General features: G+C 38.3%; 1 protein-coding gene and 1 pseudogene across 3 annotated transcripts in view; both read right to left on the reverse strand.

Moving 5' to 3' along the window:
* Nucleotides 1-27,883, reverse strand: part of FCHO2 (FCH and mu domain containing endocytic adaptor 2) — a 132,659-nt gene that overhangs the window by 65,003 nt on the left and 39,773 nt on the right. For both annotated transcript variants that reach the window (XM_080679453.1, XM_080679452.1), the window contains exons 6-8: nt 19,875-19,979; nt 11,660-11,758; nt 10,594-10,690 (exon numbers count right to left, since the gene is read on the reverse strand). In XM_080679453.1, the coding sequence (XP_080535579.1) occupies nt 10,594-10,690; nt 11,660-11,758; nt 19,875-19,979 (301 nt within the window). The remainder of the gene's footprint in view (nt 1-10,593; nt 10,691-11,659; nt 11,759-19,874; nt 19,980-27,883) is intronic.
* LOC308255394 (Golgi SNAP receptor complex member 1-like) lies at nt 25,076-27,715 on the reverse strand (annotated as a pseudogene). The gene is made up of 2 exons: nt 27,421-27,715; nt 25,076-25,332 (listed from the first exon to the last, which is right to left on the reverse strand). The product of its transcript is annotated as a Golgi SNAP receptor complex member 1-like (transcript).

Consider the following 27,883-nt stretch of genomic DNA (forward strand, 5'->3'; position numbering starts at 1 on the left):
ATATGTACTATTTGTAATACCTTAAACAATAAAATAAAATTTAAAAAAAAGTACTTGAAACAAAAAAAAAGAATTCATCCTAATCTAACTTGTATCAAAACTTTTAAGAAATGCTAGAGGAAGAAAGACAATTTATTTAACAGTAATCCTTAATCATGACAAATATTCTGTGGAATGATGGAAAGTATAAAAAAATGTGAAATACTTAATAGTTCCCATTGTTTTGGTATCATTTCTAAATCTCAGGTCACCAACAGGGCAAGTTTACAACTTTGTCTAGTTAAAAACTAGCCTCAAAACTCAAATAGTAAATCTGGATTACTCAAATCAAGCATGTTCCTGCATATCCCCAACTAAAACCACAGAACACTTGGTTCTAATTAGAAGCCAAAACAAACATGCACAGACCCCAAAATCTAACAAAAAGAATGATAGTGAAGGGGGCAGGGAAAGAGGGAGGAGAAAGATACCTGTGACTCATAATGAGAGTCAATGTCATGTTCTCAGGCTTGCTCCTGGGTCTGTGCAACTCAACACAGCCACATCCTACATGCCTGGGATGATGAACCAGGCAAGCTAACATGAAAAGGAGCATCAAACTCCAGCTTGTGGTGTTATGCAAAGGGCATGGAGACTCAAGTTCTACTTTTACTAGTCGATTACCTTAGACTAGTTACCTTCTCTTTCAGAACCTAAGTCATATCATTTATAAAAATGATATGAGGAATAATAATAATACCTTTTGCCTTATTTGCTTTCTCTTTCTCTCAACACATACCTACTAGTACACACTTTTTTTTTCTTTTTTTGCCTGCCAAGTCATTTACAAGTAAGTTACATCAATGCCACTTCATTTCAAGAGTATTTACTTTAATAAAGGGCTTGTAAAAAAATTCCCTCAATGCAGTGGTTCCAAATCCCAACTCCTAGTTGAACCTTCTAGTACAGGGGTGGGCAAACTTTTTGACTCGAGGGCCACAATGGGTTCTTAAACTGGACCGGAGGGCCGGAACAAAAGCATGGATGGAGTGTTTGTGTGAACTAATATAAATTCAAAGTAAACATCATTACATAAAAGGGTACGGTCTTTTTTTTTATTATTTCAATAGTTTTATTCATTTCAAACATTTTAACAAGAAGAATGTAAACACTAATTATAATTTGAAACTTCAAAAAATGGAGGAATCATAGCACAATAACATACCTTATATTGAAGATGGGAAAGGCAAAATAAAATTGCCTAACAAAGGAAAGGTACAAAAGCCTTTCAAATTAAACTTAAATATAATAAAATAATTTAAAACTAAAACAAATAGAAAAGAACAAAATGTGTAAACAGTAAATGCGGTTAGTGGCCACGGTAGCGTTACTGATACCACATCCGTATCAGCAAAAAAATGCAGCCGCAGCATGGCTAGTGTGACATGTCCTCTGTGTGTCTTTTTCCCTGCTGCGCGCGTCCGCAGTGGGAAAAAAAACTGCAGTGGATACAAGCCCTAAAAGCTGAAAGTCTTTGTTGTTTTATTAACAAGTCATTGTGATGTACAGAATGTGGGAACAGGGAAAAATTGTGTTTGAGTAGAGCTCTTAATCTTACCTCAGAAAGGCTCTGATACTGTGCTCTCCAGGGGCGTGTCTCCCTACATCACCACCATAACGTTGTCTACGCATTCCCAGGGTGATGTCGGGAGACGCGTCCGTGGGCATTACAAGGAGCCTCTGGAAGATTGAGAGGTTGTTCCCTCTACTGAATGGGCGGATATAAATCTGCCCACTCAGAAGAAGGAGCTGCGGCCGTGTTTCCCGACGTTGCCATGTTAACACTGCTGCTGGTGAAGGAGCCGAGGGGAGAGCAAGAGAACCCTCCGCTCTTTCAGCTCTGCAGGCCGGATAGAACAGCCGATCCGGGCCCGCAGGCTGTAGTTTGCCCACGGCTGTTCTAGTACAATGCTTCCTGCATCAGAATCACCAGGAGGTCTTGTTCAACCACAAACTGCTGGGCTCCACCCCCAGAGTGTCCTATTTGGAAGGTCTAGGTTGGTGCTTGGGAATATGCATTTTTAACAAATTCCCATGGCCCTGGGATCACACTTGGAAATTTACAGACTTAGCAAACCCCTGGGTCCATTGCCAGATATTCAGTAAATCTAGAAAGTGTTTCTCCAATTTTACTGTGAATACAAACTGCCAGGGAATCTTATTAAAATGCAGATTCTGATGCAGTAGGACTGGGGTAGGGTTTGAGATTCTACATTTATAACAAGCATCCAATGATATAATGCTCCAGGTTCTCCACAATGGCTGCATATTACAAGCAGATGAGAAATTAAGAAATATAGTTGTACCAAGGCCCATCCTAGACCAATGAAATCAGTATTTCTGGGATAGTGCACTGTCTGTATGTCTGTACTTATTTTGTTGTAAATCCTCACATGAGGATATTTTTCCCATTGCTTTTCGGAGAGAGTGGAAGAGAAGGTGGGATGGGAGGATGGAAGGGGAGGGGAAAGGGGAGGGGGGAGAAAGAAAGAGAGAGAGAGAGAGAGAGAGAGAGAGAGAGAGAGAGAGAGAGAGAGAGAGAGAGAGAGAGATGCTAGAGAGACACACTGAAAGGTTGCCTCCTGCACACTCCCAGATCAGGGATAGGGAGCGAACCCAACACCCAGGAATGTGCCCTTGATGGGAAATAAACCCCAAACCCTTCAGTGCATGGGGCCAATGCTCTAACCACTTAACACACCAACCAGAAGTGCACTTTTTTAAAAAAGAAAGAAAAGAGAAATGAAAAGGAAAAATATTTCTATAAATGATTCTCATATATACCCAAGGCTTGAGAACCAGTGATGAGGCAAACTTAAGAACCCTGGTCTTAAATCAGAGAAACAGCATTTTAACCATGGAATTTCAGTTGCTGTGAAACCTTCCAAATTTTCATCTAGTTCTCCAAACAGAATCTTAGCATTGAAATATAATCTCCTCTTATATCCAAAATCTGGCAATGCCCCAGACTGTGTCATGTTTTCACCCTCTGATCCTGATAAAACCTTGGGCAATTAATTATACTCACTCACTTTTCTCTAGTCACTCCCCCCTTCTCCACAGGTGCTGAAGCTATGCTTATACTGCATGATTTAGTCAGAACGGACTGGACTAGAAAGATTACCTGACTCAAGATTTCTTGAATCGGATTCTTTCTCCCAGAAATTTGGAAAGGATCAAAAACCTGGATTAATTCTGAGCTGTGGCTGCAATTAACAAAAAGTGAAAGTACCTAAAAATTATTGGGAGGTGCCTGAGAAAGCAAAGAAAACCATTCTGCAAAGAAAAAACAAAGCCATAGAAATGCAGAGATTACTAGTAAATAAAGGGAAAATGACACCTAGTATGCCTACAGGTCTGGGTTTCTTTCTGCAACCTGACTCCATTCCTGATTTTGGATCATTGGGATACCTTGGTTTGTTTCAAATCAATTTCCTTTTAAGTTCAAACTGGCTCGAGTTAGCTTATTTTACATAATGCAAAAAGAACTAAAACTCTGTCCTTGTTATTATGCACATGTAAAAATTATAATCAGCTTACTTTTTTATATTTTGTTGCCACTGTTTATACATTTAACATTTTAATAGCTATTTCAAATTGGAGAATTCAGCTTTCCTTAAACAAAGCCTGCACAAAAACGGTTTAATCTTTACTTCACAATTTAGGATTATTATTATGAGGTTCAGTTACTGTGATATGACTACAGATGTAGCTGGTGCAGAATGTCAGATTAAATGGTTTCTGAACCAAAGAACAGCAAAATCAGCTGTTGAAGAAAGATTATGTGTAGTTATGAGGTACAAAATTCTAATCCTATCCTATCCTATATAATAAAATATGCAAATCCACCAAACAGCGGGACAACCAGTCGCTATGATGCACACTAACCACCAGGGGGCAGACTCTCAATGCAGGAGCTGCCCTCTGGTGGTCAGGGCACTCCAACAAGGGGAGTGCCACTCAGCAAGAAGCCCTGAGCTGGGCTCATGGCTGGCGAGCACAGTGGCTGGAGGAGCCTCTCCCACCTCCGCAGCAGTGCTAAGGATGTCCAACTACCAGCTTAGGCCCGCTCCCCTACAGGGAGGGAGTGGGCCTAAGCCATCAGTCGAACATCCTCCGAGGGCTCCCAGACTGCAAGAGAGTGCAGGCTGGGCTGAGGGAAACCCTCCCCGCGAGTGCACAAATTTCGTGCACCGGGCCTCTAGTGTATTATAACATCTCTGCTACTGTACTACACAAGACATGTTCTCTCTAACACAGGTAGGCAAACACATTCTGTAGAGTCAAACAGTAAGTATTTTAGACTCTGTGGGCCATAAGGTCTGTCACAACTACTGACCTCTACTGTTGTATGTAGTGTGAAAGCAGCCACAGACAATACACAAACAAGTGTTAATGTGTTCAAAAAATCTTTCATGGACACTCAAATCTGATTTTTTGTAATTTTTATTTATCACAAATTCTACTCTTCTTTTAATTTCCCCCCCAATCATTTAAAAATAAAACCATTCTTTGCTTGTAGGCCTTACAAAAATAAGCAGCGTTAAATATGGCTCAATGGCCATAGTTTGTCAACTTCTGCTTTAAAAGATATAAAAGAATCATTATCAAATGGCACATATATCCCACAGGGCGGAGTTCTCCACCTCTGCCCTAGGTGGCTAAGACACAATAGGTAGAAGTGTACTCCTTCACAGAGTAGAGCTTTTCTATTTTATTTCCTTTGAGGGCTCTCCCCCTTTACTCTCCTGTTTGTGCTAATCTATATTATTCTCTCCCCTAATCATTATTCATTCTTCTTTCCTCTTTCCCTGGTCACTGCCCCTTACTATTGAATAGAAAAACCAAGCAATCACAGGATATCTGGTACGTTTTATGGGTCTCTGGCTGTTAGCTATTTTTAATTTTGCTTTCTACACAAGGGTTTCTGCTTCTCTGATTAAAAAAATAATAAATGGTGAGGGAGGTGGTAAGAAGTTCTATTTACAGGTTTGATATTATTCCAAATCCTTAATGGGTCTAAAAAGATGATCACTAGATTTTATTTTTTTTAATTATTTACTTTACCCTATACTTTAAAATGAATACACCTAATGTAGAAGCCAAAATATTCCAAATATCTACACTAATCAATTTCATTTAAGCAGTCTGACCACAGAAACCTCATTTTTACCTTTTGCTTTGTGGCTGATTATTTTTTATATCTATCTTTCTCAGGCTTTTCCTATTTGTATCTTCAAACACAGTATAATATCTGGAAGTCAAAAATTGATGCTATAAATCTATATTGCTATATAATGAAAATATGATAAGCATTTCAACATAACCTTTTCTCTAAACATATTAAGCACTGGCCTACTTTTCATTTTAAGTTACCCTTTTGTTTCTTATAAATAAAAACTTGGTTAAATTTTATGAATTATAAACAATATACAGAATTTTACTAAAAGATGGCATGCCCTCCTTGGGGCACACCCATACAAATCTTCTTTTCAAGTGAATTTTCTTTCTTCTAAACTCTAAGGGTCTCCATGAGACTTGCAACCAGGAGAGCAATGGGCAGTGGCTGTTTGTCTGGGCTAACATCCTGGGTCCTGTCTCCAAGGCCCCCTTTTCTCTGACTTTCCAGTGTGCTGACAGCAGCCCCACGTTGGCTCACTTCTTTCCCATAACATCTCTAGGGAGCCAAAGCAGCCCTGCCCAGGCTCTCTCCTGTTGCTTCTTCTATCTTAGGCACTTCCTTGTTTCACTGTCCCCAGCTTTAATAAACATACTCTTAAAATCATTAATTAATTAATTAATTAAGCAGAATGACTATAAAACAGGAAACTTCAAAAACATGGATTTTAATCTCCTTTGGCAATAACATAGATGAGAATAGGTAGAAATACTAGGATAATGTTATTAGAACATAAAAAGATACTCAAAATTAGAAAACACCTGTTTTTTCATGACCCTTTCAGACAAGAGGTGCTTTGATATTTCAAGCATCCAATTACAGTGACTCAAATTCCAGAAGAGCCAGGCAGTACTATACTAAAAAAAGTAATGTCAAAAGCAATATGGAGGTTCCTCAAAAATATAAAAGTAGAACCACCATAAGATCCAGCAATTCTGAGTATTTATCTGAAAGAAATGAAATCACTATCTCAAAAAGATATCTGCAACCCCCATGTTCACTGCAGCTCTATTTACAATAGCCAAGACATAGAAACAATCTAAATGTTCACTTACAGCTGAATGGATCAAAAAAATGTGGTGTATATATACAATGGAATATTATTCAGCCATAACAAAGAAGAAAAGTCTGTTCTATGACAATACAGATGGAACTTGAGGGTATTATGCTAAGTGAAATAAGTTAGAGAAAGACAAATACTGTATAATCTTACTTATATGTGTAATCTAAAAAGAAATACAAAGAACAGGTTAGTAGTTGTCAGAGGTGGGAAGTGGGGGATTAGAAAAATGGGTGAAAGTAGTCAAAAAGCTATAAACTTCCAGTTACAAAGTCAAAAAGTCCTGAGATGAAATACAAAGCATGGTGACTACACTTAACAATATTGTACCATATATTTGAAAGGTAAGAAAGCAGTTCTTAAAAGTTCTTACCATGAGAAAAAAAATTGTAACTATGTGTGGGGATATTTAAACTAAACTTATTTTGGTAATCATTTTGCAATAAGTACAATATATCAAATCATTACAAACTAATACAATATTATATGTCAATTATATCTCAATAAAAAAAGTAATGACAAAAATGTCACTGTATATAATTAGTATAAAATAGTCTCAATGAATAGGGAAAAAATGCCAATGCTCTCAAAGTGTTTGACACAGGATAACTGGAGACAAAGTTAGGAGTTATATTTTTCAACAGGTAACTGACTAAAAAAAAAGTCATTTTACAGCACAAGATAAATGACATTTTGGTTTACAAAGCTTTTTCGCTGTTGTTAATCCTCACCCAAAGATATTTTTTCCACCGATTTCTTTTTTAGAGAGAGTGGAAGGGAGAGGTAGAGACAGAGAGAAACATCACTGTGAGAGAGACACCTAGATTGGTTGCCTCCTGTACATACCCCAACCGGGGCCAGGGATTGAGCCTGCAACCGAGGTGTGCCCTTGACCGGAATCCAACCCGGGACCCTTCAGTCCACGGGCTGACGCTTTAACCGCTGAACAAAACCAGCTAGGGTGGCTTACAAAATTTTTAAAGAACTGGGCGTCTTTTTAAAATGTGTAATCCATAGAACTAAAACTAATTTTAAAAGGAATTCATCCACCAGAGGGAGAAAAAAATGTTAATAGCAATCAATAGTATACAAATTGAAGGTTAGAATACATCTTACAAAGCAAAATCCTTTAACTCTATGAATTCCATAAATCACATGTAAAACTGATTGCTATTTTTCTTGAGAAACTCAAAATTTTCATCATTGCAATGGGTTCCAGGACTCGTTTGTTCATGTGTTCATAAACTGAATACATGTGTAAGAGCTACAACTAGTCACCCATAGCAAGTCAACTAGAGAAGTGATATTTATCCTTCCAATAAATCCCACACTCTCCCTCCTTTTTTAAAAGTTAGTATTAGGACCAGCTTTTTGAAAGTCAGTCACAATGTCAACAGTCATCCGAAACAGTCACCTAATTATCTAGTGATTCTAGATAAGCCCATGTCATCACCATTCTTGGACTCCCTCTCACCATTTAGCTTCAGAAATTTTCTACATCTTAGTATATCTTGAGGCCAGTAAATTTAAATTTATAATAATGGTATCCATTATTAGCTACCTATTAATGGTATCCATTATTAGCTACCTATTAATTAGGAATGTATTAATTTTTTGAAAATAACAGCTATTAAGTACTCAATAAATGTAACATTATCTCATGTAAACCTCACGACCCCATGAGGTAAGTACTATTATTATCCTCCCTTTATACATGAGGGCATTAAGGCTTAAAGATCTCAATGCTAGTAAAGAGTGGACCACAAACTACAGGGCTAAATACTGTGCTGTACCACAAATAGGAAAACTGAAATTTTTATTGAGGTAATTGTAGATTCACATACAGTTGTTTAAAAAAAAAAAATACATGGCGATCCCCTGTACACCTTTGCTTGGTTTCCTACAACATTTTGCAAAACTACACTATAACGTAGCAAATAAGATATTATTAATGATAGCAATCTTGTTTAGATTTCTAAGGCATTTTTAACCAGCTGATACATCTTTGCTTTTATTCTATGAACACTTCTAAATTCTCTATATAAAATTCTACTTGTTCCCCAATTGTTTTTACTCTCTTAATTGGTCTTCACTTATAACTTAATCTCTTTTCAAGGAATTTTAGGGTTTCTCATTGTTTAATAGTTATGTATCTCAGCATCCTATTCTCTCTATATATGTAAACTAACTAGAATCCTGGCACTTAATCCCAGCTCTGACATGTACTAGTTTAGGCAAATCATTTAACCTCTCAACATTTCTCTTAACCTACCCTCAAAGAGTTGTTGAAGATCAGTTTGCCTGCAAAGTGGTTAGCACAGTACCTGGCTAACTTAGCAGAGTTAAGTGCTCACTAAACTTTAACCATAATTTACTATTTGTTCACCAAGACATTTCAAACAGCAAATCCATTCATTTCAGCCTCTGTAATATGTTAAACTTACCCATTTGGTCATTAATTCATAAAAAAATGTACTATTTACACATAAATATGGTAAACAGATGAATCAAATATATAACTTTTCTTCACAAGCACACAATTGTAAAATTTTTTTTTTTTGTTACTTCTCACCCGAGGATATTTTTTAAGAAGAGAGAGAGGGAGAGAGAAGGGGGGAGGGGGAAAGCACAACATCGATGTGAGAGACACATCGATTGGTTGCCTCCTGCACAAGCCCTGACCAGGGCCGGGGATCAAGCCTGCAACCAAGATATACTAGTATACACTTGACCAGAATCAAAATCTAAACTCTTCGGTGTGCAGGCCAACACTCTAACCCACTGAGCCAAAGAGCTAGGGCACACAACTCTTAAAATTTAAGGTGATTCATCACTTTGAATATTTCTTGCCACTCCCGTCTGGCCTGCATAGTTTCTGTTGAGAAATCAGCTGACAATCCTATGGGTGGTCCCTTGTAGATGAGGACAGTGCAGGGCGGGGGTGGGGGGGTGTTAGGGCATGGGGTGAGGTGAGCTATGGGGGGAAAAAAGAGGAACAACTGTAATAATCTGAACAATAAAGATTTAATAAAATAAAATAAAATAAAATAAAATTTAAGGTGATGGCAACAATGCCAAAGAAAGTACTGTTAAAGTTCTCTGACATTTTTGATGGCGGAAGTAACATGTGACCTGACTCTTTAAGAATTTTTTCTTTAGACAAATAAATGGGAAGACATGGGGTGGAAAAGGAGTGGGATGTAACATTTTCTAGAGTAAGGACACAGGGCACGAGAAAAGAAGGGGCTTGTATAGGAAACAGCAAACAGTTCAGGCTGGCTGCACTGAAGGGTATCTGTAAAAGGAATAATGGAAAATAAGACTGAAGACTGGTCAAGGCCTGATACTGAAAGGCTTTGAATCCAAGTCCAGAATCTAAGTTTCACTCTGTCTATAATAAAAAGTCAAAGATTTATGAATAGCACAATTACGAGTTCAAATTGTAGAGTCAAAACATGAATGTGCTATAACATGTAAAGTGGATTGCTATGCTAGTATTTAGAAACCTGCTGCTGCAATTAATCAGGTAGGTAGAGAGAGCATGGAAAGAAGGGCTGAAGGGAAAATCTACTAACAATTGAATTAATATGATTTGAAACTTAATGAAATGTGGGAAGAATAAAGTAAAATTTAGGTTTCAAGCCTTAGTTCTGTGAACTGCACTGAGGAAAAATGGTTCCCGCACTCCTCTAAAAATAATTTGTCTATTTTCCGGAATTCCAAACCATACTTTTAACTTATTTACTGGACTGAATTACTTTTACCTGTGAAACCAATATGGTAGAGTAACTAACAGATTGAAGAAATCTGGAAGACTATGATGAACAGGAGAAGGGAATGAGCTATTTATTATATTTGATATATCATAACATGCTTATTAAAAGTAAGATTCAGGATACCTATAAACATCTGTTCATAAAACAGGAACCAGGATTCTTGTATTCATTTGTTCACTGCTGTATCCTCAGTGTCTACCGATAAACAGTGTTGGGAATACTTGTTAGCACTCTACTCTGTTTTAAAAATGGCCTTCTGTTGCTAATTTACTTTCAAAAATATAAACTGCAACATATTAACTTAGCAAAGGTTATAATAACCATTTTAAGTAATACTAAATTGTTAACCACTAAAGGTTAAAACAAAACTCTTAATTTTTAACATATAATCAGACACAAAGTAAATGATACCTAAGATTTTACACAGATTTTCAGCTATCTCCCAAGCTCCATTTTGCAGTTTTGGAATTTAAAGGCAAACACATTAGTTGCTGGATGGGAAATGTGAATACATTTCCTTGCAGAGTTTATCATCTTACCAGGTCTTTCCTTCCCAGTGCCTTTTGACTCAGCAAATTTTTGTATCAAGCTTTCAACTGTAGTGTTAGCCATATTATTTATAAATTCTTCATGGACCTATTCAAATGAGATAAAGATAAATTCTTTCTTTTTCTGTACATATTCTTACTGTCAGACAAAACTTCCACAAAGCAATTAAAATTCATTACACCAAATGTGTATTTTTTGAGCCAGAGCCTTTAAGAACTTTCATTTACTAAACATGCTCTGTTGCCTATCTTACAGTGTTAGTGGAACTATGGGTACCAATCACTGTTTACATGAACCCCTTAGATATGGCTGCACAACCTTAGAAGTAAATGCAGCTTCTTGTTTCTTGGAATGTTCTGGAACATAATCCTTATGATAAATAAAAATTGCACAGACAGTTAAAATTTTAGATCTTTAATAATAAAGTATAACAGACTTCATCTTTCTCTACTATATTTCAATGCATCCGAAATTGTGATCGTTAAACTGCCTTTACATTCTTGGAAAATTTCTAAGTACAAGCTCTATAACTTACAGCTGCTGTTCTAAATTTTAAAATATAAAACTTCAAAAAAGATATATTTAAAAGTTGGTAACTTCAGAATTTTAATGTAAAGAGAACTGAACATAGTTAACTTTAAAAATTAATTTGAATTATCATCCCTGGTGGCCAATAAAAAATTCAATTTATTTTATAGTTAATACATGTAAATACATATTTCTTAAAATATATTTTTATTGATTTCAGAGAGGAAAGGAGAAGGAGAGAGAGATAGAAACATTAATGATGAGAAAGAATCATTGATAGGCTGCCTTTTGCATGCCCCCTACGGGGAATCAAGCCCTCAACCTGGGCATGTGCCCTTGACCAGAATTGAACCTGGGACCCTTCAGTCCACAGGCTGATGCTCTATCCACTGAGCCAAATTGGCTAGGGCTGTAAATACATATTTTTTATCTGAAATAATTCAGTATCATGTTATGAGTTTGGGATTTTTAAAGAGTCATAAATGAACATAAAATGTTCATGAATCAGTTCATGAAATAAAAACTTACCTGGCCTATTTGTAAATGAATTTCCTTTACAGCATTTGATAAGGATCCTATAATTTCCTTTATGTGAATAAGATGAGTTTCTTCAATGTCTTGAAATTTCTGAGTAACAAATACAAAAAGTAACATATATAAAGTACGTATACACACATATACACATACATACTAAAATCAAAAGATCTTTTAGAAGTTATCTATACAGCTAACCAAATTTAGCAAGTTACTCATTATGTAATATTTAGCAATGCTTCCAGACAAATGGGTTTAGGAAACATACTGAAATATAGTACTGAGAAAAGTTAACTTTTTGTTGTGCCATTTCTCAGGTAAACATGAACTTTTTCAGTTTGAACATAACACAAATTAAAACCTATTATCATGATCAGAAAATAAGGAGACCCAGAAGATATGGGTGTCTGTCATAAAAACCAAGGGAAAAGTGTTTCAAAAACTGAAAAACTGTAGTTTACTTCTAAACACTTTACAATCTAACCCACAGGCTCTCAAAATGTCTTTCTAATCCTCAAAATGTTAATATGTAGTCTTCAAAAGATATTCTGTGGTCAAATAAATTTGGGAAGTCTGTAAACTCTATCTTAGCAGTTTTCAACTGAAGGTGAGGATACATCAGATCACCACGGGAATGTTTTCAAACTACAAAACACACAGATCCTCCACTACTACGTGGGGGTGGGGTGGAAAGAAGTGAGAATATTGTTTGGAAAAAATTCCTGGGTTATTCCGGTATTTATTCTCCAGAAAGAAAACTATTGCTAGATTTGGCTTCATAATAAACATTAAAAAGTCTGAAAATTACTGCATAACAAAATTTATTTTGCCTAACCCAGTGTTTTCCAAAATTTTTTGACCAAACCACCCTGTTTGTCTTTCTTCATATCTGAATATCTATTAATATCTCACAGAAAAATATTTCTCAAAACTGGATTTGGGAAATGCCGAACTAGCCATTTTCAAACAAAACACATTTGCCAAGTATTAAGCACTAAGCAAAATAAGACAGAGAAATCACATGATTGCATTTATATGTGGAATCTGATGAACAAAATAGGTCCAGAGACATAGAACCAGGGGACAGACTGACAAATTTTAGAGGGAAGGGAGGTAGGGGGGAGATTAACTGGGGAACTTATATGCATATATGCATAGCCCATGGACACAGCAATAATATGGTGAATCAGGCTTGGGGTCAGAGTGGATAGGGTCAATGGAAAAACAACAACAACAAAAAGGGAAGCATCTGTAATACTTTAACAATAAAGATGAATTTAAAAAATAATAATAAACACACTAAAAAATACATTTGTCATTTCCATGCACAAGCCTGATTACTTCCCCCCACCCCTCAACACACACAATTAAATCAGTTCTAAGAAATAGGTCTAAATGCTTTGGGGGTTTTTCTCTGGTTAGTTTATCAAATTAAATTCCATCACCCCATCTACACTAATAAAAGAGAAACATGCAAATTGACCATACCTCTGCTACGCCCACAAGCCACGCCCACCAGCCAATCAGGAGCAAGTATGCAAATTAACCCAACCAAGATGGCTGCGGCCACAGAGCGAGCGGGAGGCTTGGGTTTCCCCAGCAATGGAGGAAGCCAAGCTTCCGGAGCTGGCCTCCCTGGGCTCCGCTCAAAGCTACAAAGTCTCAATTATAGAAGATAAATAAATCCCAGCTACCAGGGCCTCCACTTGGGTCGCTGGGGGGCGTGGCCGGCCTGCAAACCACCACAGGCCCCTCGCCCAGGCCACCCCACGCACCAAGGGAACCCCCACCCTGATCCAGGACACCCTTCAGGGCAAAGCAGCTGGCCCCCACCCGTGAACCAGGCCTCTATCCTATCTAATAAAAGAGTAATATGCAAATTGACTGTCACTCCAACACACAAGATGGCTGCCCCCATGTGGACACAAGATGGCCACCACAAGATGGCCAGCAGGGGAGGGCAGTTGGGAGGGACCAGGCCTACAAGGGAAGGCAGTTGGGGGTGATCAAGCCTGCAGAGGAGGGCAGTTAGGGGTGACCAGGCTGGCAGAGGAGGGAAGTTTGGGGCAACCGGGCCTGCAGGGAAGGGCAGTTGGGGGGGACCCAGGCCTGCAGGGGAGAGCAGTTGGGGGGAACCAGGCCTGCAGGGGAGGGCAGTTGCGGGGGGACCAGGCTGGCAGAGGAGGGAAGTTTGGGGCAACCGGGCCTGCAGGGAAGGGCAGTTGGGGGGGACCCAGGCCTGCAGGGGAGGGCAGTTGGGGGTGACCAGGCCTGCAGGGGAGGGCAGTTAGGGGCAATCAGGCCGTCAGGGGAGCAGTTAGGCATCAATCAGGCTGGCAGGGGAGTGCTTAGGGGGTGATCAGGCTGGCAGGCAGGAGCAGTTAGGGGCAATCAGACAGGCAGCAGGTGACCAATTGGGAACCAGCAGTCCTGGATTGTGAGAGGGATGTCCGACTGCCCGTTTAGGCCCGATCCTGGTAGGGCAGTCGGACATCCCTCGAGGGGTCCCAGATTGGAGAGGGTGCAGGCTGAGCTGAGGGACACACACCCCCGTGCACGAATTTGGTGCACCGGGCCTCTAGTATTTAATATCCAGTTTTCTTCAACATTGAATTCCATGATCAAAAATCACTAAGCCAAATCATCATGTCCATATTTGTGTTAAGCTTCTGACCTTAAAAAAATGTGCAATTACAATTTTGGCAATAATACAACAATAATCGAAACACTTCAATTTTATTCATGAGGAATAACAGAGTTAAATAGAGTGCTTGTTTTGACTAATTTTGACCAAGTCAATAAGAATACCAACAGTGCAAGATCCTGAATTAGTCTTAAGAACTGAAGACTATTCAGCAGGAGCATGATTCTACTTTATGTTCGTATTATAAAAAGTCACCCTCAGCTTAAATTTCTGTAACTTAATGAACCAGAGATTGTCTCATAAGACAGGTAGACCAAAATCCAGGAAAGCTTGGTAAAAACTGCATATGATGACTCCTAATTCCAAGAAAATTGTGCCACCTTTTCAGTCTCTTTTGAAACAGCTACAGTGAATAAGGCAGATGCTTATTTAGAAAAATCTTGAGCATGAAACAACACACAAACTCAACACATGATTCAAATGCAATTCTGAAATTGTGCTGCGTTTTCTTGGTGGGTAGACATTGCTAAATATCCTCAAAATTAGTGACTGCTAAACTCAGAGAAATTCAGCAATGGAAATATACCCTCAAATGTTTGAATATACTAAATAATGAATATAAATAAATGAACTTTCTTGGACAAATGAGATTTTTTCCTCCTTTCAAATTCACTGTTTGTATGTACTGTTATACTAGAGACTAGAGGCCCAGTGCATGGAAATTCGTGCACGTGGGTGGGTCCCTCAGCCCAGCCTGCACCCTCTCACAATCTGGGACCCAAGTGGGTCCCTAAGCCTGGCCTAAGATGGGTCCCTAGGCATGGCCTGTGATCAGGGTCTATCAGAGCTTTCCTTCCCCTGGCTGCAGGCAGCTGGCCCCACCCCTGCCGCTGCCACTGCTTGCCACCTGTGCAGCACTGCCCCCCTCCCCTGCCACCGGTGGCCTCCCTCTGCAGGCGACAGGCTAGGGTGCGATGGCTTGGCTGGCCTGGACCTCCCGCTTTGCTGGAGGGCAGGGCCAGCCCTGCGAGGGGCCGTCTGCCTACCTGATCGCCCCTAAGCACTCGCCTGCCTACCTGATCACCCCTAACTGCTTGCTGGGAGGCGGGGCCAGCCCTGCGAGGGACTGTCTGCCTACATGATCAACCCTAACTGCTGGCCTGCCTACCTGATCGCCCCTAACTGCTGGTCTGCCTAACTGATCACCCCTAACCACTCTGCCTGCCTGCCTGATTGCCCCTAACCGCTTGCTCTGGGGTGAAGCCAGCCCAGCGAGGGGCCGTCTGCCTACCTGATCTCCCCTAACCGCTGGCCTGCCTACCTGATCACACCTAACCACTTGCCTGCCTACCTGATCACCCCTAACCACTTGCCTGCCTACCTGATCACCCCTAACCACTCTGCCTGCCTGCCTGCCCCTAATTGCTTGCTTTGGGGTGGGGCCAGCCTGCGAGGGGCCATGGTGGTCTGGTCTCTGGTCATTTCAGTCGTGATGCCTCTGGCCTTTTATTATATAGGATATCTACAAAGAAGCACTCTAATTCTAAAACCTTACTCTGAGGGTGCTGCTTAAACAAATTTCAATCTTCTTGAACTAGCCATCAAACTGTTAAAAGTGAACAAAATCTCCATATTGTTTCAAGTTGTTAAAAGTGTCATTAACTGATAGTGGTAAAAAGCATAAACACAAAGAGAAGTCACAATTTTAATCATGCTTATTTTCACCCCAAATGAAAAAAATTAAATCTCAAATACTCCAAGTACAGGGGTGGGCAAACTTTTTGACTCGAGGGCCACAATGGGTTCTTAAACTGGACTGGAGGGCCGGAACAAAAGCATGGATGGAGTGTTTGTGTGAACTAATATAAATTCAAAGTAAAGGAGCGGAGGGGAGAGCGGAGGAGAGAGCAAGAGAACCCTCCGCTCTTTCGGCTCCGCGGGCCGGATAGAACAGCCGAACGGGCCGTAGTTTGCCCATGGCTGGTCTAACCTTTTTCATCCCAGGGACTCAATTTCCTTCCCCACTAGTAAATATAGGTCCTACCACCCAAATTTGATACTCATTAGACTGACAGGTTCCTTTCTATTGGGATTTAGGTCAACTGCTTAGGCTGGAACAAAAGGAAACTGGAGATGTACAATAATTCTTTTCACTTCTAAATAACCCAAATTAAAGTCTACTATCTATTAACAAACAATAGTTAATCTATACTGCCAGTGTAAGAACGAAAGAGAGACAGAGAGACGGAAAGAGAAAGAGAGAGAGAGAGAGAGAGAGAGAGAGAGAGAGAGAGAGAGAGAGAGAGAGAGAGAATGCATTAGCACAGTATACCATCATCTTTATTTAAGAGCAGCGTGGCTATTTATATATCTAATCAAATAAATTAATGTTCCCATCCTGGAAATGTCAGGATAAACAATTAAAATGCCAATTTTGGGGGAAAAATGTAATGAGAAAGCAAAAAGACAAAAATAAGGAAAGAAAAAAATGAATGCTAACAATTCTTTTAAGAATAGTTTTATAGGCCAGCCAACTCGATACCCAGTAGGGGATGTGCAGGAGGCAGCTGATCAATGATTCTCTCTCATCATAGATGTTTCTATCTCTCCCTCTCTGAAATCAATAAAAATATATTTTAAAAAAAGAAAGAAAAGGAATACTTTTATAAAGTACTATAAACAAAAAAACCCTGACTCTAGCAAATTCTGATTCCTGTTTTTTCAAACAAATAATGGAAAGGCAAATATTTTCACTGATAGGAACTAGTCATTTTAATACAAAATTAACAAGTCAACAATAATTGCCTTATAAATGAGTGTTCTGATTTAGAAGACAAAAGGGCACTTGCTGAAGTCTACAATGATCTTAGTTGCTATAGAAATTAAAACTTTTTATCTCACTAGAATCAGAGCCTCAACTTAACACAACTAACTATAAGCCCTCCTTGAAATATTATTATTTCCCAACTGCCCTGACATTATACTTTCCAGTTGTCTTCCTTTTCTGGCTTCTCCTACTTGGGTTTCAGCATCTCTTCCTCTATCAAACGGTCAATGATGAATCTCTCAGAGTGTGGGTGGCCCTTTTTTCCCCACACTCTGTCCAAAGGTGATGTCATTATGGCTTTGTGTGCTGACAAGCCCCTATTTTATACAGGCTCACAGTCCTTTATTCAAAACCTCTGGGACCAGGTGTTTGGGAATTCAATATTTTGGATTTTTTAAATAAAGATATTATTATGCTATTACCATATATTTCATAATACTACCAGCAGGATCTGCAGTGGCATCTGTTTATCAAAAACATTAGTATTTCTAAAAGAAAACATGTACATTTAGTCTAAGTAATATAAATTAAGAGTATAGAAACAGCCTCACGTCAGTTTAAGTCAAGTTTTGCTGCAAAATGAGTTATAGAAAAACGCTTTTTGTTTTCAGAGCTTTTGTAATCCAGCTTACTTAGATCCTCCAAAACTGCCCGTTTGTTGTCTCCACTTAGGTATAGGCTGTTCAAAACTGAACATCTGGTCCCCTGTGACTCCTCAAACTAACAACAGTTCTTCATCTAGTCTTTCCCATTCATCTCTACCCATACAGACTTACAAGCCAACACTCAGAAGAGATCTTGATCTCTCTAGAATTCTTCCATCCACCCCACTCCTGCCATCTCCAAATGCATTCACTTCTCACGTTCTCCAAGGTCACCACATTGGCCCTCATCCTTTTCATCTATTAACTGCCTTCCAAACCAGACTCTTTTTCTTTTCCCCAATTATTTTTTATCTCATAGGCAGGGATGTAGAAGATCAGACTTGTATCTTTTTAATATTTTTATTGCTTTCGGAGAGGGAGAGGGAGTTCATTCTCCTTTGTCCTCACTATAATCTATTCTTCACAAAACTGCCAGAATTATCTTTTAAAATTTGGACCAGGCCATGTCACATACTTGCATACTACCCTCCAATGTCTTCAAATTACTCTTAGAAGAAAACCAAACCCTTACTTAAGCCTGGTCCTTGCCTATGTTCTCCTTAACCTCATGCCTCACCATCATCTCTCCTTACTCAGTTTTAGCAAGCATTTTACACTTTCTATAATGTGACAGCCCTTTTACATCTCTGGGTCTTCATACCTATATGGTTGGTCTCCAATGCCTGGAACACTCTGGCCCTAGAATGAGTCTCTTACTTATTCTTCATCTCAGTTTTAAATGTCACTTCCCCAAAAAATGCCTTTCCTAAGTCCCTACTCCAAATTAGGTTCACTTTTATTATTCTGTCTCATGGAAGCCTATTCTTTTCCCTCATAACACTGTAATAATTTATAGCTTTATATTTAGGCATGTATTTAATGTATGCCTCTCTCCTCTATACTCCCAGAGCAGGGAGATACTTGTTTTATTTAAGTAGATACAGTATACACCCAGCACAGTGCCCACAAAAGGATAAGTAAAGATGGATGGATGTATGCCTACACACAAGCAAGCCTTTGGTTTCTGATATGTGAGTCCTTCACCACTCCCAGTCAGAAGACTCCTTAGAGTCCAAAAAGTCAGATTTTTTAAGTCCTTCTTTCACACTTACTGAGTGCCTAGCATCATCTGAAAACTGTTTTAAGTGCTGAGGAAATAGCAGTGAACAAGTCAATACCTGCTCTCACAGAACTTACATTTTTGTGGGGGAAGACAAAATTTAAAAAAATTTTTTTACATACATACATACACACACACGCAGGTATGTGTGCTTCACTATGTTTCTAGCCCCTCAGACATGATGACTAAGAATAATGTTCTAAGAAGAGGTTCTTCCACCATCCTCAGTATCAGAGTGATGATGATGCAGCTGAACCATGATGAACAAGTAGCATAACAAATAAATCCTTGCTACTGTAAGTCACTGAGATTTGGAGGGAGAGGTTTGTTACCTCAGCATACCCAGACTATCCTGACTAATACAACAAATAAAATTCATGGTATGTTTTATAATGAAAGGTGCTATGGGGCAGGGCAGTGGGGGGAGGCACAAGAGGACAAGAGGGTGGGGATGGAAGTTTTAGGAATGATTCATAAAAGGCACCCATCTTAAACCTAGGCCTTTAATTAGGCTCTAAGAACAACAAATCAAATATAATTATCCCAAGCTTATGGAAAACAGACATTTTTTTATTGTCTGTCTTCTCTCACTAAAATGGATGTTTTATGAAAGCAGAGAGTTTTGTTTTGTTAACTGCTATATCCTCAGCACGGAGTCATTTCCAGTTTTCTTCTTAAGCAGGAGTCCATTTTAAAATCCATATATAAGGCCTGGATTCATCATTTACCAATATCCTCATTTTCCCCAATTCTCTTTAAATAGCCTCTTCTGCATAATCCATTACATTATAATTATTGCATCTTGGTGCTCAATCTCCAAAAAAAATGTGTATTTTTAAAACAGCATTATTAAAACATTGAGAATGTGCATTTTAACATTTCTAGTACTAAAAAAAAGTATATGACAGAAAAATTATATTTAATCAATATACATAAATATCCTATCTTAGATTTAAAGCCTTAAAAATACCAACCTGAGCTGTTTCTGTCATTTTCTGTTCAAAATCAGCTTTTGCTAATGCATATTTTTCCACATAGAGTTTATAGGTATCTGTAGCTTTCTTAGATTTAACAGCTGCCTGTAACAAAACAAAAACATTTTGAACTACAAAATTAACTTTCTTCTTTCTTAATAAAGTTAAAATGAAATAACAATTTAATGCATGTTAAGGGATGAGGCAATTTTAGAAGATAATTGTACTGAGAACATCTATATTTTTTAAAGCAAGAAACATCTTTCATAGGAAACAACCAAACAGCAATACTATATTAAGTAAAAACAACTTTCTAAATAGTACATATGCTTAGAAATACCATAAATTCTTAGACTAAAATTACAGAAACTAAATGTCCTCGTAGTAACATACTTGACCACTTTTGTAAAGTCATTACTAAAAGGGAAGTTGGGGCATTTGTTCTTAAATGAGGAAATTATTGTTTAAAAGCAGTAAGCTACATTTCTTCTCATAAATAAAAGATGGGTTTTAACAGATTACCTATTGATAATAAAATAAATCTTACATCTTACTCATTTTATTCATTAGAGCATTGTAAATAAATTTACTGATATACTACCAAAAATGTTTCTGCTTAAGTGCCTATAATTTTTATAATAAAGTCTTATGAAGCAAATATAGACATATAAAATAAGTACTTTATCACAGTTCACAAATATGAGTACTTTCTAAATGGTCTTTTATAAAGTTTGTGAGTAAGGGTAAGACACATACTATGTCATAATAGTAAGTATTTGTTTTCAAATTTACCAAAGGAAAAATGATTTAAAGATCTATGCACACTTTTTTTAAGCTACATTCATGCTCATAATAACCTTATTATAGCCCGGGCCGGGTGGCTCAGTTGCTGAAGCGTCATCCTGTATAGCAAAAAGGTTTGGGGTTTGATTTCTGGTCAGGGTTTGTGTGGGAGACAACGCACTGATGTCTCTTTCACATCAATGTTTCTCTCTCTCTCCCCCCAACCCCAGCTTCCTCTCTCTCTAAAAATCAATGAAAGCATATCCTCAGGTGAGGATTAAAATAATAATAATAATCTATTTATAGGGCAGAATAAATTATTTACTTGGACTTGGATTTGAATATATCTAAATCAGAGACCCACTACACATCTAGTATGACATCACCTCTGAGCAGAACAATCAGAAAAAAGCACTCTTCCTCTGAGCTGTCGACCCCACCAAAGCAAGTGAACCACAGGCTGTATTTCAGCCACGAACTCACAACCTTTGGACACAACTATATGCTACAGCTTTGCTCAAAATGTTAACCAAATATAAATCCCTTAATTTCATTTAATTATTACCTTATATTAAACTTTTTCTGGTTTATATCAAGGCTCAATCATTTCTCTTTTTTTAATAGATTTTTATTGATTTCAGAGAGGAAAGGAGAGGGAGAGAGAGATAGAAACAACAATGATGAGAGAGAATCATCGATTGGCTGCCTCCTGCACACCCCCCACTGGGGATTGAGCCCGCAACCTAGGCATGTGCCCTTGACCAGAATCGAACCCGGGACCCTTCAGTCCGCAGGCCGATGCTCTATCCATTGAGCCAAACCAGCCAGGGCTCAATCATTTCTTTAAGTGTAATCCCTAGTTACCATATATTTTTCAAATGGTCCCTACATACACACACACACACACACACACACACACACACACACAAGTATTTAAAAGTTTTAACTAATTTAGTTAGGAAACTTTTGCATTAATGACATGGACACCATATCAATTCACTGTTTGATGTGTATGTTACAGTATATACTATAGGTACATGTTCCCATAGTTCACTTTTTAAAAAATATTTTTATTGATTTCAGAGAGGAAGAGAGAGACAGAAACATCAATGATGAGAATCAATGATTGGCTGTCTCCTACATGCCCCCTACTGGGGATTGAGCCAAAACTCAAGCATGTGCACTGATTGGGAATCAAACCTGCAACCTCCTAGTTCACAGGTCAACTCTCAACCACTGAGTTGACACCAGCTGGGCTGTAGCTCACAATTTTTTAAGTAATTTTTTTTGAAATGTCAACTTTTTATTACATCTTGTTCATATTCTTTTATAAATTTTTGGAAAAAAATTAAATATGACATAGACAAATGAAGTCCCATTTCTTTCCCAGTCTCATTCCCTCCATTTGTTCTGCAAAGGTAATTCCATTCATGTGGCTTAGTGTTTACTGTTCCCATGCTTATTTATAATAATAAAAGCATAATATGATAATTAGACCGGCGTCCTTCCGGACGATCTTCCAGACGAAGCCGGGGCTGCGAGGGAAGCCCAGGTCCTGGGTGCCAGAGGGAAGCCGGTGCCAGCAGCCGGGGGAAGGAAGGCCTTCTCTTGCACTAATTTCATGTATCGGGACTCTAGTAAATAAAAAAGGGTTTTCTGACAGAGAACCCTTACATTAAAGACTATGTCAAAGGCATCAAAATCTACATATTCTTCCCTCAACATTATACTTTTCAGATGTACCCATTCAGGTCATTCTGGCTTTTTTTTTTTTTTTTACTTTTGTAATAGAAATTTTAGCGCACACACACACACAAATAAAGGGTAATAACTCCCATGAACCTAACTTTAAGATTCTATCCATTCCTCCCCCTCTAGTATTTTTTCTTTTACTAGAGTATTTTAATTCCCATATCTATCAGTTTACCCTTTTATTTATTTTACCCATTTATTTAAACTGCTGAATAATCTCATTATATGAAACATTCTCCTCCTGCCAAACATTAAAGTTGTTTTACATAAGATTTTTTTCCCAACCTGACAATCAACCTATTTGTAATTAAAGAAATCTAATTTCTGTATGTATATGGTTACTTATATATCTAAACTTATTTCTGACAACTTAAGAGTTTTCAGTGTACCATTCCTTTACTGTGTTCTCTATTTCCTTTCTCTCTTCTTATTGATAAATTTTAATATCCTCTTCTCTTTGTTGATTTAGATGTATTATTATAATTATTTTAGTAGTTACACTTAATGTACATATTTGGCTACTACTAAAACGGTAAAGCACACCATTACTTGTGTACCACTAAAATAAAAAAAATGTCAATTAAACCATGAAATAATGCTTTCTTATAACTTAAAATTTTATTTTATACTTATTTAAAGAGCTATTTTAGACTTACTTTGAGGTAGATTTTTATTCTATACCACTCCTATATGACAGAATAAGAAGGAAAGGAAAATGAATCATTTGAGATACTCCTAAATCTTCATATTCAGGTTCTGACTCCTCAATTATTTTCCAATTCAGAGATCACTGATACCTGTTTTTTTCCCACATATTATCCTCTATATCATCAAGAGCAAAAGTGTTCCACTATATCTCCAGACTTTCTTTTAAAACACTGGAGCTTACATTTTCTTGATCTTACCAAAAGGTCTCAACAAAAGGTTTTCACAATCAGAATTATTCCTTCCTCAACTGGTCTTAAAATGATGTGTTAACTGAGGCATCAAAGTAATGCAGTTGCCCAATCATGCCACCTGGCATAACAACTAAGTTCTCATGGGCAATAAAACTACACCACAAATGCTACCTTAACAGTGGTTATATGATACCATTCACTGAAAATGCATTCTGATTTCAGAGATGTGAGGAAAAAGAAATATCTGGTAGCTTTTAATAACTTCTTTTCTCTGGTGTCTAGGTCTAAATTTATCTTTATTTAACATGCTTAATACCAAAAATGTACTTAAATCTGAGGCCTCTTGAATTTCTTCCAATTCTGAAAAATTCTCAGCTGTTAAATTCAAATACTATCTTCCCACCATTCTCTCCATTTTTTCCTTTTGAATTTATTAGATGAATGTTAGTAATCTTTATTTCTCTGTATTATGCTGGGTGGATTCCCTTGGTAATATCATCCAAATTCTCTTTGCCTATATCAAGTCCAGTTTGTCTTCTTTATTCCTTTTTTTTTTAATTTCAATACCACATTTTTCAGTTCCAAGTTTTATAATTAGCTATTTTGCTATCTAGTAGATCTTATTTCATTATGCTTCTTTTAGTTTTTTAAACTTCTTTAACATCTATATATATGAAAGCCCAGTGACCAGAACTGTGGAATGACCGGTTGCTATGACTCCGACTGCAGCGGCCAGCTGGCCCAATGGGGGCCCCCAACTGGCCCCCCCAACCGCCTGCGGTCCCTCTCCCAAATGGCCCTGCCCCTGATCAGCCCCCCCCCATTGGGGGCGGGGCTGGCCACCTCCCACAGCCGCCGCCCGGCCACTGGCCCACCCCAATGCCCCTATCAGGGTGGACCAGCCAGACCCTACCCATGCATGAATTTGTGCACCGGGCCTCTAGCAAGTTAATATTGACTTACCTCTTTGAATCTCGACACACATAAATGTTTTTGCTCATCTGTCTTATAAATGTAAATATCATCTGGAGTGCATTCTTATTCCAATTGTTAAATTTATTGGTGTCTGTCTTAGTATTAGATTTCTTAGATGTGCTCTAAAATTTGGTTGTTGACTCATTTCAAAAGGGAGGTTTCTTGTTTTTCCCGCCTCTTCTCTCTCCATCAGTCCTGCTGGACAACTCCATAGAATACAATGTAAATGATATCTCCTAGAAATGTGTTATGTTCTATCCTTACGCTCACCCATTCCCATCCAGCAGTTTTCAAGTTATCTCCTGCCAGCCCTCCAAAGCCCCAGTTTACTATCAGTCTTATGAAAGTCATTTTTCATTACTTCCCCAGAAGAATACTGGGGGTATGGCCAAAGTAGTCATGAATTGATTCCTTGGCTTGACTGAACCACAGTCAAAACTATATTCCCCAAACCCCAGCTTCCAATAAAGCCCTAGTTAGCAGTCCAAGAGCCTTTTTCTTCCCTACCTATGGCTTGATACAGTGAGTGGAGCTCTTGTGATTATCTTTTTTTTTTTTCTGATCTTTCTTTGATCAAAACTAAAAACAGAACACAGTGTATGTTAGAAAAAACAGCACAGAAAAACTGTGGCTTCAGTTCAACCTGACCATGTCAGAGTCCATCACTGTCAGTCTTGAATAATCCTAATGGTCAGGCTAATTATCAGGACAGTCAATTTCTCTTTCCTACTTTTCCTTATTCCAGATCACAGCCTGAAAGTGATAGTCGCTAAAGTCCCTGGAGATGTCCTATCAATGAAAAACATTCAACAGTAATAGGAAAATATAGACACCAATAACACCACCCAGGATAAACGAGTCTCACCACTTCAAAAGGTTGATTCGCTGGACCAGGCTGTTCACAGCAGAAAAATGATTGGTCAAAGTGTTCATTTTGCTCTGAATCTACTACAACATTCTACTCTGTAAAGTCATATTTTCTTTTGTTGCCATAGCAATGCTTATTGTCTCTTCTACTAGACAACCTTAGTTTTGAAAGTAATCATGTTCTTTCAAAAATAGTTGTTTATGAAATATTTCAAAAAACTAGAATATTTCAAAAACTGATGTGGAACCACAAGGGACCCCAAATAGCCACAACAATCTTTAGAAAGAAGAACAAAGTTGGAGGACTCACGCTGCCTGATATCAAACTACCAGTATACTACAAGGCTCTAGTAATCAAAACATCATGGTAATGGCATAAAAACAGACATACAGATCAATGGAAAAGAAGAGAGAGCCCAGAAATAAACCCACGCCATTAGTCAATTAATATTTGACAAAGGAGGCAAAAACATACAATGGGCTAAAGATAGTGTATTCAATAAATGGTGTTGGGAAAATTGGACAGATATATGCAAAACAATGATCTTGACCACCTTCTTATACCAGATACAAGAATAGACTCAACATGAAATACTTAAATGTCAGGCTCAAAACCATAAAAATCCTAGAAGAAAACATAGGCAGTAAAATCTCAGACATTTCTGATAGCAATGTTTTTTTCTGATCTCCTTAGGCAAGGGAAACAAAGGGAAAAAAATAAACAAAAGGAACTACACCAAACTAAAAAGTTTTTCCACAGCAAAGGAAACCAACAAAATGAAAAAAACCACTGAATGGGATAACATATTCACCAATAATATCTCTGATAAATGGTTAATATCAATAACTTATAAAATGCAACACCAAAAAAACAAACTATCCAATTTAAAAAATGGGGCAAAGGGCCTGAATAGATACTTCTCCAATGAGGACATACAGATGGCCAATAGACATATGAAAAGATTCTCAACATCTCTGATCATCAGATAAATGACAATTAAAACCACAATGAGATGTAGCCTCACAGAATGGCTATCATCAATAAATCAACCAACAACAAGTACTGGGGAGAGAATGTGGAGAAAAGAGAGCTTTCATGCACTTTTGGGAATGCAGATTGGTGTAGCCACTGTGCAAAGCAGTATGGAGTTACCTCAAAATATTAAAAATGGAACTGCCTTATGACCCAGCAATTCTACTTCTGGGATTTATATGAAAAAACCTGAAACACTAATTTGAAAGACTACATGCACCCCTATGTTAATTGCAGTGTTATTTATAATTAGAGGCCCGATGCACGAAATTCATGCAAGAGTAGGTCTTTCTTCATCCAGCTGCTGGCACTGGCTTCCCTCTGACACCCAGGACCCGGGCTTCCCTCGCAGCCCCGGCTTCGTCAGACAGGTCGTCTGGAAGGACATCGAGTCTAATTAGCATATTATGCTTTTATTATTATAGTTAGCCAAGATTTGGAAGCAGGCCAAGTGTCCATCAGTAAATGAGTGGATAAAAAAGCAGTCATGCCCAGCCAGTGTGGCTCAGTGATTGAGGGATGATCCATAAACCAGGAGGTCATTGTTTGATTCCCCGTAAGGACACATGCCTGGGTTGTGGGCTCAATCCCCAGGAGGGGGCATGCAGGAGGCAGCTGACTGATGATTCTTTTTCATCATTGATGATTCCATCTCTCTCTCCTTTCCTGTCTCTGAAATCAATTTAAAAAGAAAAGGTAGCCATACATTTATAAAATAGACTACTCAGCCATAAAAAAGAAGGAAATCTTACTCTTTGGGACAGCATGGATGGATCTAGAGAGCATTATGTTAAGTGAAATAAGCCAGTCAGAGAAAGACAAGAACCATATAATTTCACTCATGTGGAATCTAATGAACCAAGAAGCAAAATAGAAGAGATAGACTCATAGAGAGCAGGCTAACAACTGGAGGTTAGGGGGGGTGGGGAGTAAGGAGACAGGTGGTCCAGGGGTTTGGTGGCAGAGGGTGGAGAGATTGAGCAAAAAGAGAAAAAAACTCATGAACATGGACAACATTGTGGTGACTGCCGAGGGTAAGAGGGATGGTGAGAGGTGAAGGAGAGTACAGAAGGGATAAATGATGATGGGAAGAGACTTGACTTGGGGTGGTAAACACACAATACAGTGTACAGATGATATGTTGTGGAACTATGCACCTGAAACCTATATAGTTTGTTAACCAGTGTCAGCACCAATAAATTCGATAAAAAAGGAAAAATATATATATAAATAAAATTTTTAAAAAATAGTTCAGTTTTTCTGTTTACTCCAGACCCACTTTTATATGACTCAATATCCTTTTGTACTAATCCCATGAGCTTCTCCCTTTCCCATACTGTCATAAAGTTTGCTTTGGTTTTATGGAATTCATGTCTATAATCCTGCAATATCTATGTCGCTGTAATGCATGCATCATTGCTGCATTCAAGGAGTGGACAGCCACATTGGTGGTGTATTCTACCGTTTTATCTTTTATTCCTGTAAGCCTTGCCAAAAAGCTATTTAATCTCAACTGCCATTGTTTCAAACATTGTCTTGGCTTGATCCATTTAAAAAGGGTGTTGTGTCAGAGCTATACCCGCCGTGTCTTCCATCTCGGACACTGCTATGACTGTAACTTGTACACCGTTTATTGCAGGAAACCAGTTTCAGGTCAAGTTCATTTTCCAGCTATTGAGCCTATTTCCTGAGAACTTCCC

Source organism: Plecotus auritus (genome assembly GCF_963455305.1).
Source record: "Plecotus auritus genome assembly, chromosome: 7".
Lineage (NCBI taxonomy): Eukaryota > Metazoa > Chordata > Mammalia > Chiroptera > Vespertilionidae > Plecotus > Plecotus auritus.